Genomic DNA, 12,044 nt, shown 5'->3' on the forward strand with positions numbered 1-12,044 from the left:
TCTTGCAAATCTATTGCTCCTACCCACCACCTGCAAATACATACACTTTGGGGGAAATGAAAAGAGTGCCGCACTAGAAAGCAGGAGCTTTAGAATCCCTGAGCAAATTACTTAATGTCTTTGGCTTCCCATCTATGAAATGAATAATAAGTACTTTTCCTATTTGAAACCCAGAAGCTGGGCCCAGACTTCTTGATCCTAGACCACCCACTCAATATCCTATCCTGGGGCTTCTTCTCTATATTAGCAATGGCTCTGCCCTCCAGCAGAGCACAAGCCATCCATATCAGGTGCCACTCAGTGGCCTAACTCTCAGTTTTAGATTCTTGGAAAGAAAGGGCCATGGGCATTTCTATGCCTCCAAATTTTACCTTTGGAAAACACCAAATTATATATTAAAGAAATACCCAAAGAGAGTCTAAGATGCAAATCCACTCTGATATAAATATTTGTTTGTCAATAACACCTGTTACCAGATGGCTTCCACAACACCATTTTTAAAGTTGGCAGATGCCAACCTGAAGAGCTTCGGTTGCTAGTTTCCTTACAGCTGAAGGAGGCAGCACAGGCTCTAACAGCTCTATCAGGAAGACACAATGCAAATTTGGGCTAAGATGACCAGCCCACCCAAGTTTCACTACCTTCATTCTTAGTTTGGAAAGAGAACTCAACTACTGCCAAAGAGAGTTGTTATACCATTATGTAGCGATGAGGATGCACCTCCAAGACCTCCAACTACACGGAGTGTAATTGGCCAAGGGCCCCAGCTGCTGTGTTCTGAAATCTATCCCCACATTCTCTCAGAGGCTGCTACGCCTCCCCATGGGACACTGCAAGAGTGCATCAGGGATGCTAAGGCAGGCCTCTGATGACTAACTTTGTTTAAGGACCTCCTGATGTCTTGGCTGCCTCTGTCTGCCTAGCAGACTAGTACACCTCCACCGAACCTTCTCTCCTCTCACTTGGAATAAGACTTGAAACATGGTCTGATGATTCTCTCGGCCTTTTCCAGCTCCTTTCCTAATTCCTTTCCTGCAGACACTTCCCCTAATAATATCCTTGTACTTTTAGTCTCGATTTGGCATCTGTTTCTCAGAGGTCCTGACTAACGTCATTCATTCATTTATTCATCCACTCATTCATTCATTCAATAAATATTTATTGAGTGCCCACAACGCTCCTGGCACTTTGTCCTAGGCACTGGGGAGAGTGGTATAAGACTGAGAAGGCTCCTACGTTCATAACCATCCCCCTCAGGGTCATAAACTGCTTCCCTTTCTTTGGCTCTTACCGTGTGCTGGGCACTGAGCTAAAAGCACATCACATGCCTAGTCTCATTTGCTTTTCACAACCACCCTTAAAGGAGGTATTATTCTTGTTTCATGGATAAGGAAACCAAGACCTAGAGAGATTAAGCTGCCAGAGGCTTCCCTGATAGAGCCAGCTTTTATACTCCAAAACTCATGTTTTTAACCATTAGGCTATGACGTATCTCCCCCACTTGGGTGACTGCTCCAAGCACTTTCTTTTCTGGCAATGATTGCACATCTATATAACTGGTTTTCCAAAGCCCAACTTCATTTCTTTACTTTAAATTTATGATGGTGTGGGGGATGAGAATTTGCCACCCTAAAATGTGTCTCTTTGGCTTGATTATTTTTAAGAACAAAAGACTCCAAAAGAAACTTTGACCTTCCCCCTAAGTGCCTAAAAGAATTTAAGATAGAAGGCCTGTTCCAGGAAGGAGCTATCACCATAGATAACTATAGTATAATTATGAACTAGATGAGGTAGACAGGGAGGAACCTAGCAAGACCCATTTGATCAAAGTCATTTCCATGTTTCATTGTCTCTGTGTGGCACAGCAAACATTTGTTTACCAAACATTTGCTTTTCTAGCTCCATGTGAATTGCCTTCCTCCCCTCTGAATTCCAAAACCACTACCCCCAACATCCTCTTTTGTCTTTAGCTGAAGATGGTATTTAAAGTGGTGGCTTCAGCCATTTTGGCAAGTTACTCAGTTTTCCTGGGTTTCCCCCATGTATACATCTTATTAAACTCTGCTTTTCTCCTGTTATTCTGTCTCATGACAATTTAATTCTTACAGTAGCCAGAAGACTCTAAAAGGTAGGAGAACAGTTCTTCCTCCCCTACAAGGGCCAGGGAAACTATTTATAGAAGAAGGAAATAGTACTTCAGAGCATTCATAGTCCTACACTGTTCCAAAGACAGGTTAATGATGATATTATTTAACTCATGCAGAAGAGGAGGTCCATTGCCTGGTCAGAATTTCCAACTCCTCTTCACTATTACAAAGAAGATAGGAGAGGACAGGCAAACCCCTTGGCTTCTCTGCTTTTCATCCTGGTCACAGGCCAGCTCTGGCAAAGATGGAAGGTGGCCACATACATCCAAGGCTTCTCTCAGAGGCCAGCCAGGCATACTGGTCAGTCAGCCACATCAACCTGTGTGTCAGCTGAGAGCACCCTTCTGAATATTGATGCAAACTCATACCATGATCTCCAGGGTCAGCTATGGTGTCCTCTACACTTGACTCAAGTGTGCTGAGGTCCGGGGAAGGAACGGGCTGAGACTCAGGCAGGTTCTCTGAAGTCGAGTCATCAAATTCCTTGTGGAAGGTAATTAACAATTCATGAGAAGCTGGTAGAAGGAAACAGCATTACCACAAACGAAACAATATTCTTGTTTAGAAGACTATTTAGAAACAAAAGCCTACCTAATCCTCTCCCTTAAACATGATAACATTTTCAAATTTCAAGAAGGCAGCTTGGGATATGAGAAACAGCCTTGAATCAACTTGACAGGGGACCTTGGGCAAAGCATTTAGCCTCTCATGGCCTCAGTTTCATGGCCTCAGTTTCAGGGCGGTGACTAGGGCGAGGCAGGCGGAATGCTCAGGGTGCATAACTGAAGGACGTTCTCTCTTTCAGGCTCAAGAAGGGCAGGATGGCTCGGCAGCTGAGGATGAATACCTCCTTCAATTTTGCACCCTGGGTATCACACATTTCATTCTAGTCCAGCTCCGCTCAGTTTCCTTATCTCAAAATCAGAGGTGTTGCCCTGGATGACTTCCAAGTTCTCTTCTAGCTTTAAAAGTTCTGTGATTCTATGAATTCCAATTTCCTAAAAGAAAGAGATCTAAGAGGCCACATGAGAGAATTTACACTTCAAAAAAATAAAAGTTAAACTTCCCAAATGTATCAATAGGTATTTCAACAAATCATTTTGCCTTTTTTTTCAGGTATTTTTTGTGTGTGTGTTTGCAACCTAGAGCTAATGCTGAATTGACCTATTTTCCTTGATAAATGGCTTTCATGGAGAACTATTACAAGAATGTCTTCTTATTAAAAACAGAAAGGAAAGTTCAAATTAATCTTAAATGAATAAGTAAAACAAAGCTGTGCCACACTGTGGTGTGGCATTTGTGAAAATACAGTCATAAAATATTTTTAAGTCCATTTTTTATACTGTATAATAATTGTTGCAGGAGGTGAAATTGGTTCCAAATTTCAAAGGATCACTGACAGCACAGAGAGAACTTTAAGAACAAAGAACAGAGACTGCATGAAATGCATTTTTACATGTACTTCAGAAATTATTGGAAAATAAGTATTTGGACTCCCAATTGACTTTGATTTGCTGAGGTTCTCTTTGAAGAGAACAGATAGAATTGTTATAATTGCTTCTCTTAGAAAGAGAAGGACTTGATCTGATCTTCCATCTCCATTACTATTTCACGTATGGAGACCTGATCTGCTACGCACTTTTCACAGAAACCTAATTTTGGCACCATCACAACTACACATGTATACATACAGGATGGAAGAAAGACTGCGCTCGTTGTGTGTATTATGGTATCTAGTTGTTTTTAATCTACCGTCCTTTAAAGAAACGGTGCCTAAGATGATTCCACATTCAACTATGCTTCAAGATTTCAAAGCCCAAATTCAGCCAAGCAGAAAATCCCTGCCAAAATAAAAGGGCCTGTCAGTTAGGGTCTGAAAAACAGAACAAGCCATTCTCCTAAATGCCTCAGAGAATTTTTATGACATGTTTAAGAGGTAACAGAGCCAGCCCATTTTCTCCCCTTACTCTGATTCTATCTCCTACAATTGATTTCGAAAAATAAAGTGGTTTGCTTCAGCTGGCAAGAGAGAAGGAACAAGAAATAGAGAACAGAGCCCCAGTGAGATCAGGAAGAAATGATAAATCATAAATATGCATATAAGGGCAAAGACAGGAACATTTTCCTCATCCTTCCTTTTCTCCTTCTTTATCAAGTTTTTCTTTAGCCTCTTGCATCTGATTAATCCAGTTTCTTTCTTATATTTTATCTCATCTTTTTCAGCTCAATAATGCCTTTTCCTGAGATGTTTAAAACCCTTCAGTCCTCTGCAAAGTGTTCAGCTTCCTGTTTTCTCCCACCTTTGTTCTCTGAATATCACTATATCTGCCTCACTCTTGTGAACATGATTAAACTTGCCTCTGCTCTGCCTGGCCTCCTCTCTTCATCCTCCTGGGGCGAACAAGAAAGCCTTCCCTCAGGTTGCTCCTCCTTTTCTTCCGTTCCCATTAAATGCTTTTTTTCCTAAAAAGATTATAAGAAGGTCTGTTCATCATGGCTTTTCCAGGTCTTCCTTCGTCTGAAGATGAATTGCTGCTTTCAAGAGGCCCAATTTTTGTCCATTATTAATCAGAGTGTGGTCCTGGACCAGCAGCATCAGAATCATCAGGGAGCTTGTTAGAAATGCAGCATCCCAGGCCCCACTGCAGACCAACCAAATCAGACTCTGCATTTCAACAAGACCAACTGGTGATTCTGGTGCATTCTGAAATTTGAGAATATTGCTATAAGCCATAAGAACTTGGAGGAGAGCCAGTGGATTGTGGACCTGAGAGGTCAAAGAAGGTTTTCCTGAAGAGGAGGTGACATTTGAAAGACAGAAGGTGGGATGCCAAAGATGGGTCAGAGGGAAATGGCTGATGTAATTGCACAAAAGAGGGCAAGAGACCTGGGGCTGCTGAGCAACCCTGTCAACAGGACTGAACCAGCTAGAAGAGGATGTTATCTTCAAGAGCCAATTATCTGCTTGGAGCATTTCCTGCTCCCATCAATATGCAAACTTAGGAAATATGCTTCTGGAAAGCTCAGGGCCAAAGATGTTGGTGCTACTGAATCTCAGACGATCAAAGAACGAACCAATGTCTCTGGCCAAGACAGCATCAGGCACTTCCCCCTTTGCTCCTTGCTGATGGAAAGGGGATGGAATTGGGAAGCAGTAGGTAGACACTGTGGAAGTTATGAGTTGGCACTTCACAAAATCTTTGTGAAATCCTCACTTTCTTTGTCTGAGTTGGGCCAAGATATGGACTATCCTCTAGCTCCCATGTTCTATGGGATAATATAGAGCTAATAAAATCTCCTGAGATTCCGCCTGCCATGTGGTCTCAGTCTTAAGTTACTTCGGGATCCCCCCCAAGGACCCTGGTTTATAAAAGGATCAGGACTTTATATAGTGCTAATTGCTTAACACTGATAATAACGCTGATAAATGAAAATAACACAAAAATGATTATTTTGAAGGGTCAATGAAGAAAAGCAAAAAAGTTAAGTAAGACACTAAAATGTAATCTCATACTTGAAACTACATTTTTATTTGCCATATGGTAACAAGAATAAAGAAAGTTATTTAGGTTTTATAAAACAAATACTACTACATCTGTACTTCTCAATTCCCAATCTCTGGGGGTAAAATCCCATAGAAGCAGGGGTCCCTGAGCATTCCAGAAAAAAAGTTCCAGTTTCTATCAGCTGATTGAACGAGTAGTTTACACATAGTAACAAACACAGAACTCTTATCCTGCCAGACTCCTTGTAAGGGTCTGTGGGAATCTGCAGTTCTCAGTCCTGTGGGGAAGAAAGCCGACAGACCCAGGGAAGATGACCCATCTTCACAAGTTATCATTTCAGAGGAAAGTGTCTGGGGAACTGAAGAAAGGTGCCCAGTGTTAGAAGGGGGCTTGGGTCCTTCCACACAGAGGTAGCATCAAGACCCTTCTCTGAGCAGGATCCGACACTGCTGCTGACCCTATGCCCTTTCAGCCAGCAATTTCTCCATACACCAGGTTCCATGAGCAGGAACGATCCCATCTTCCACGTCTCTGGGGCCTGCAACAGATCTCACAGCTGGCTTCATTTAACGGAGTGAGAGATGGGTGGAGAAAGGGGGGGGTGGGATAGAGCACTTAATGCCAGCGTCCGCACATTGTCTGCTAAAGGCTCTAACAGAGGGAGACTCTTGAGATCAGAGAAGGCTGGGCCCTCTGTCTGGTCCAACTTTGGGTTTTCAGAACTTGAAATCACTCACAACCACTAAATAATTAAGAAAGGTGGATTACCCCCCAGAAGGAGGCAGAAAACAAGCATTCCTAGGCTCTGCCTGGCTGATAGTGAGCTCTGCTGGGGGCCCCGCACGCCCCAGGGCTTGGAGCCCTCTGATTCCTGAGCTACAGCAGAATGAACGTCCCCAGACTTCAGGGACCATCCACACAGCCTCAGGGGGCTTGGTTCTTCCTGCTAAAGCAAAGAATCTCCCTCAGATGCAGGGATCTCCAATGAATTGACAAGCAGAATTTGAGACAGTAAAGTTCTCCATAAAAATGACTCCTTCCCAAGTTGCTTTTACCAGAAGAGCCAGGAGACTGGTGTTGATGTCTATTGTCCAAACACAACCCTGAAAGAAGACTACTTTAAGTTTCAGAGCCTACAAGAAGGCCTATGAAGATTTTTTTGTGTGTGTGAGGAAGATTAGCCCTTAGCTAACCTCTGTTGCCAATTCTCCTCTTTTTGTTGAGGAAGATCGGCCCTGAGCTAACATCTGTGCCCATCTTCCTCTATTTTATGTGGGATGCTGCCACAAGATGGCTTGATGAGTGGTGCATAGGTCCGCACCCGGGATCTGAACCTGTGGAACCCAGGGCCGCTGAAGCGGAGCACACGAACTTAACCACTACGCCACCGGCAGGCCCCCCATGAAGATATTTTTAACCATTAGAGAAAATGGTATTTGCTATTCAGGGGCTTGGGATGCAGAGGACGAGAATTTGGGGTCGATTTCATGTGAATCTGCAACCCTATTTATTATTGGATATCTATGGTAATTCTTCAAAGTTTGAAAAGGGTTATTAACACAATGCACAATGATATGGAAGGGAGACAGAAAACAAAAAGAGAAAGAATAAAAAAGAAAGAGAACAATGCACTAAAGAGGAAAAGCAACAATAGCATCACTGAAATTCAAAATTAGATAGACACACCTCTGTTCCGCAAAGTCACAATTTTAACCCATCAACTGTTCATTCAGCCCTGATGAAGTTATCTCATACACAGTAGGCACTCAATATTTGTTGCATGAATCTATTGATCTATCTGTCTCTAAGTACAGCTGCTTTGAATTACTGTAGTCACTAACAATTGGCCTACATTCTAAAATGAACCCCAGTATATCCTCCCTGGAATTGGGCAAAGTTGGTCTGGATGCTTTTTTTTGCTACCTTTTCCTTTTCCCTACCCAACTGGCCCATGAATCTGAAGAACCTGGAGCAAGAAAAGGTTTTATGTAAAATTTAAAGTAAGAGAGTACTCACATGGAGTACATCAACACTTAGCTGTTGAAAGTTCCGAGATCTCAATTCTTGCATTCGTTTGTTATTTTCTTCATATTTTTCTTCCACAAGCTTTCTGCAAATTTAAAGTGAACACAGAAAAATAGCTGCAATTTGCTAAAACCACATCTGTATTATGCAAGAAAATGTGAGCCCTGTTTCAACAGGCAAACTAGGGTGTTGGGAAGCCAGGTCAAGGGATTTCTCCCTCATCAAGAGGTGTGCAGTGCAGCATCCACTTGATTCTCTTTCAAAGCACACGCAAGAACGTTCTGGCTCCTTATTCACCCTTAGAACTCCTAAAAGCAGCAGAAGATTGTACTGATCCCTGTGTATTCTCTGACTGCGACGACAGGGGTGTGTGTCCCCGATGCCCAGCACAGTGCCTAACACATATGAATAACTCAACAACTGCTTTCAGGATGAACAGACGCATAAACATGGAAAAATGGAGCTACATTTCAAAGAATTTATGGAAAAGAATTTGAGACTCACTAGGGAGGGTAATTTTTCTCAGACACATTTTCTTTGTTTCCTCTACTACAGGACAGTGAATTTAATAGACTTGCTACTAAACTGGAAGAAAGATTTGAGTTCTTGTGAGTACTCATGTGCTAATTTATATTTAGATTTTTTGAAAAGTCACTGAACATGCCTGAAGTCAAGTTTTCCTGTCTATAAAATGGGTTTTACAGACAAGACATTATAACCCTTCTGTTAATACAGCTGTTTTCTAGCTAAAACGCATGACCACTCGAGTCCTAGAAATAATGATCAAAAACAATTCCGATGTAAGTCATTCATAAAATCAAGACCAAATTTTATTTAAAAGCCATTGCCTTTAAATAAGAAAAATATTGGGGCCGGCCCGGTGGCGCAAGCGGTTAAGTGCGCGCGCTCCGCTGCGGCGGCCCGGGGTTCGCTGGTTCAGATCCCAGGCGCGCACAGACACACTGCTTGGTAAGCCATGCTGTGGCGGCGTCCCATGTAAAGTGGAGGAAGATAGGCACAGATGTTAGCCCAGGGCCGTCTTCCTCAGCAAAAAAAGAGGAGGATTGGTGGATGTTAGCTCAGGGCTGATCTCCTCACAAAAAAAAAAAAAAAAAAAAAAAAATTAAATGTCACGTGAAAGATCTATGACTTTCCTTTGTGTATAAAAAACAGTTTTAATCTGAAAAATAATTTGTAATGTGCATGTAAGTAATTAGTCTTTTTAATCTATTCCTGTCAGAGATTTAATTTTTCTTTTACCCTCAACCAACAACATGAATCATGGTACTTGGAAATATTGCCATTTCTGAGGTATTAGAAACAAGTTTCGGACTGTGAGCTGATGCAATGGCTCAAACAATTTAAATGAATATATTTTCTCAGTAAAACCCACACTCAGTGGTATAGTGGTTTGCAGAAACCAACTCGCACCAGCTCCCAAGAGCAGATGATGTACATATCTTCCCAACTGAACATTCAACGATATCACATTGGTATAGCTAGAAATTGGCCAATAGTGGGAGTATTTACATCAAAGAAATCAGCAGCCACCCCCACCCTCCCACAACCCCAGAGGTGGTTGTTCAACATTTACCAGCACACTACCACCCATGATGTACTTTGATGGAAACCTTTTTCCACATTTACTAAAGAAAGCATGTGTTAAGGGAAAATAGTCTCACAGATTCTTACGTGGTTCATCATGATATTCACTGTAAGCACAAGGACACCTCTAAATCATTTTTTAGTTATGTTAACAAGGGCACAAAACAAACAGATTTGAATTTCAGGTCTTTTCTGTCTCTCTAGTTCTTCGTCGGGGCTTCTAAGCTACCAAAAAGTTGGCAGAAGAAGAAAGAAGAAAAAAATTAGGAAATCGGATAATCTATCAACTGAAAAATCGGTCTTTGAGAAACTGGGATTCTGGGCTCTATGGAATTCCCATTTTTCATGTAAATACTCTAATCACCAGTGCTATCTCCCACCAGCAGCACTGCCTTGGGCAGAGACTTTTCAAAGGGCTTCACTTGACAGAACACAGTTCTGTTTCCAATCTGCTAAGGCCAACAATTTCCTGCCACTATATTCTTCCCCACATAGAAGAGTTAGGTCTCCTGGCATAGGGGCTACAGCAAACATCTGGGAATGAGGATGGGACAGTGAAAGCCGCCTTTTACCCGCTCACTGGAGTATGTACAGGAGGCCTTGGCAACAATAAGGCTTCATTTGGAGGCTGACTCTGTATTTTCATTACTAATAGCCTCCCTGATACTCAATTTTTCTCTTCACACAGGACTGAAAACCTGGTATTAATAGCACCTGGCATCCAATAACCATCTATGGCTCAACAACTATCTTTTGAGCAAACAAGTGAATGAGTAAACAGATAAATATATAATGAGTATGTGCGTTTTGGTTTTTGCTTGTCTTCAGTAAATTCCTTTAGAGCCTTGGCAAGTGGCCCAGGGCCCAGGGCACCCTAAGGAAAGGCAGCTTACTTCAGCCTCCTGGCCTTCTCATCAGCTGCCTGGAGCTTCCTCAGCCGCATCCTTTCTCTTGGTGTCATTTTCTGCACTTCAGACAGCGCCCGCAGAGTCTGCAGGTGGATCTTTTTTTGCCTATCGATAATAAAGATTCCCCACATGCAACCCATCCCAAAGATGCTCAGAAAAATTAAATATTTTACAGAAGTATCATTACACCACGGAGAAAAGCATCTTGAGACAGGCCAGGCAAAAAACCAATAAACTCTGGGTAGGTAATGAGCCAACCAGAACTGTGGTTAATTGGCAGTATATTTCAAATTAGATTTTTGTTTAAAAGAAAATTATGTACTTTCCAAATTTCTGCTCATTTAATTGCCTATGACTGGTTTTTATAACGTAAGACAAATTAAGATCTTGGCCATTAAGAAGTAAATGGACTGGCAGACCAATTCAACCATGTGGATAGGACACAATCTTAGGAAACAGGCAGGATTTGAATCCCATCTCCACCATTAACTAGCTCTGCAGCCGTGGGTGAGTAACTGAACCTCTCTGAAATTCAGTTTTCTCACCCATAAAGAATGGGCTATAGTGAGTATTATATGAGATAATGTATTCAAAGTGTCTGACACATTAAAAGTATCCAAAAATGGTATTATTATAATAGCTAAATCTTATTGAATATGTCTTCTAGTCTAGGCTTAATACAGGGCATTTTTATGGCAGCATGGCATAGTGGTTAATTGCACGGGCTAATAACATTCTCTGGGTTCAAATCCTACCTCTCAGGTTATATGCTATACCCCCTTGGGCAAGTTACTTAATGGCTCTATGATCATTAAAATAATAATAATAATAATAATAATACCTACTTCATAGGGTTGTTGTGAGTTTAAATGAGTCAATTCACGTAATGTGCTTATAACAGAGCCAAGTGTATGGTCATGACCCCAAAAATGTTAGCCAATGTTATTATTTAAGAGCCTCTTTCTTCATTTGAACAAATGCGCTTACATTAACCACGTATTCAAAGGTCTACAACCACATTCTCAATGACATTTGTTTCTGTGCCTGACTTGGTTAGGGCTCAATACTGCAGAACACTTTTTGTACTCAACTTCCTCCTTGAGAAACACTACGAGAAAATTGTAATGACTACTGTAGGCAGGTCTCATCCCTCTGGGATACCATCCAGACCAGAGCCTCCAGGGGACGTGCAATTTTCAGGAATATACATCCCCTATTTTGTAAGATCAAATAGATCTCCTGAAAATATAGTCATAGATCCTCAAAATAACAGTGACAATTTGAAATCAATGTTTCATAATGTGAAATACCATCCAAACAATTGGATTCTAGCACACTCTAATTGTAAGCAGTGTCAGGCACACTGTTTCACAATTGCAGTGCAAAGCGATAGCTAAAATTAGTCCAGTACTTCAAAAATAAGATATCTACTACTCTCACATCTCCAGTTTAAAATAAAAATAAAATAAAAGAAGTTCTGAGCTTTCTTGAAAGAATAGGTAGCAACCCAAGAAAACTTGGTTATAGGAGCACACTTAAAAATTTATCCCTTGAGGTGCAGTGTATTTTACCTGGAGATCACGCATCAAACAAAGAATTAATATCTTTGATGGACCAGTTTCTTCAGTTGTGAATGTGAAGATGGAAAACAAATATGGTGCAGTTGAGAAACCACTGGACTGGTGTTAGAGAAGCATATTTATACTATGTGGTCTTGAAGATCTGGGCTACTTAATGAGGGCTACTGTTCTCACCCCACCACCTTGCACAACCCTGGAGAAGGACTGCCATTCTCATCAGGTCCTTATAAAATTAAATAGAAGATTCCTTCAGCAAAAATTATAGATTTGGTA

General features: G+C 41.5%; 1 protein-coding gene across 1 annotated transcript in view; it reads right to left on the reverse strand.

Moving 5' to 3' along the window:
- Positions 1 to 12,044, reverse strand: part of NEK11 (NIMA related kinase 11) — a 226,080-nt gene that overhangs the window by 121,666 nt on the left and 92,370 nt on the right. Inside the window, exons 10-13 of the mRNA XM_058553246.1 lie at positions 10,177 to 10,296; positions 7,670 to 7,763; positions 4,506 to 4,610; positions 2,516 to 2,630 (exon numbers count right to left, since the gene is read on the reverse strand). Coding sequence (XP_058409229.1) covers positions 2,516 to 2,630; positions 4,506 to 4,610; positions 7,670 to 7,763; positions 10,177 to 10,296 — 434 coding nt within the window. The remainder of the gene's footprint in view (positions 1 to 2,515; positions 2,631 to 4,505; positions 4,611 to 7,669; positions 7,764 to 10,176; positions 10,297 to 12,044) is intronic.

Source organism: Diceros bicornis, chromosome 2 (genome assembly GCF_020826845.1).
Source record: "Diceros bicornis minor isolate mBicDic1 chromosome 2, mDicBic1.mat.cur, whole genome shotgun sequence".
Classification (NCBI taxonomy): domain Eukaryota; kingdom Metazoa; phylum Chordata; class Mammalia; order Perissodactyla; family Rhinocerotidae; genus Diceros; species Diceros bicornis.